Below are 958 nucleotides of genomic sequence, written 5' to 3'. Positions count from 1 at the left end.
TGCTGAGGCTCCCAGACCTGCTTCACCAGCAGCAAACGGTGCTGAGGCTCCCAGACCTGCACCAGCAACAGAAGTTGCTGAGGTTCCCAGACCTGCTGCACCGGCAACAAAAGATGTTGAGACTCCCAGATCTGCACCGGCAACAGAAGATGTTGAGGCTCCCAGATCTGCACCGGCAACAGAAGATGTTGAGGCTCCCGGACCTCCACCGGCAACAGAAGATGTTGAGGCTCCCGGACCTCCACCGGCAACAAAGGATGTTGAGGCTCCCGGACCTCCACCGGCAATTGAGCATGCAGGAGAGGGTCCATCTGGTTCATTTGAAGCTCGCGAGTCGGAAGATGCAGGAGAGGGTCCTTCTGGGGTACTTGGAAGTAGCGTGTTGTATCTGCCAGGAAGACAAGCATCACATGGTCCTGGTACTAGCAGTGAAAGCGCAATAAAGGCTCTGTTGACCGCTCGTCCCAAGAGGAGCAACAGCGCAGCAAAGGAGGCACTGCGCGGCCTTGACACTGAAAGTCACCCTTTCTATCGCACGCCTTCGACGGGTGGCCGGAAACCCAGGAGACCTGTTCTCCGAGATTTGTCTCTTCTAAGTAGTGATGGAACGAAACTACATGCACCAATTTTGCTCGATTTGCGCGAAAAGTTTACCAAGCCTGTACTAGACGAGTGGGACCTCGACTTCTTGCTCTCTCTGGCGGAACGTCTTGCTGCTAATATATATTACTTCGAGGAAACGGCTCTGCCCAAACTGCCCTGCAAACTCGTCGCGGTGCTGGGCAGGCGATATTTGCTCCTTGACGCCTTTGTAACCGTCCTAGGCGTACTTGGAGAGACGACGAGAGACGACTGGTGGAGATCACTTGTTGGAGGCATGCCAACTGATTTCAGGCTTCCGATTCCACGCAGAAGAATGACAGGACGGGATTTATTTACGCGCGACCTACTTCTAGAC

General features: G+C 54.4%; 1 protein-coding gene across 1 annotated transcript in view; it reads left to right on the top strand.

The window, feature by feature from the left end:
• EAH_00034050 (hypothetical protein, conserved) overlaps positions 1–958 on the top strand; it is a gene marked incomplete at both ends in the record, with an annotated part of 1816 nt that continues 858 nt past the window's right edge. The window contains one exon of the mRNA XM_013395839.1: positions 1–775. Coding sequence (XP_013251293.1) covers positions 1–775 — 775 coding nt within the window. The remainder of the gene's footprint in view (positions 776–958) is intronic.

This window comes from Eimeria acervulina, genomic scaffold (assembly GCF_000499425.1).
Source record: "Eimeria acervulina Houghton genomic scaffold, Eah_scaff343, whole genome shotgun sequence".
Lineage (NCBI taxonomy): Eukaryota > Apicomplexa > Conoidasida > Eucoccidiorida > Eimeriidae > Eimeria > Eimeria acervulina.
Note: the sequence above shows the minus strand (reverse complement) of the source record. Positions and strands in the feature narration are given on the sequence as shown.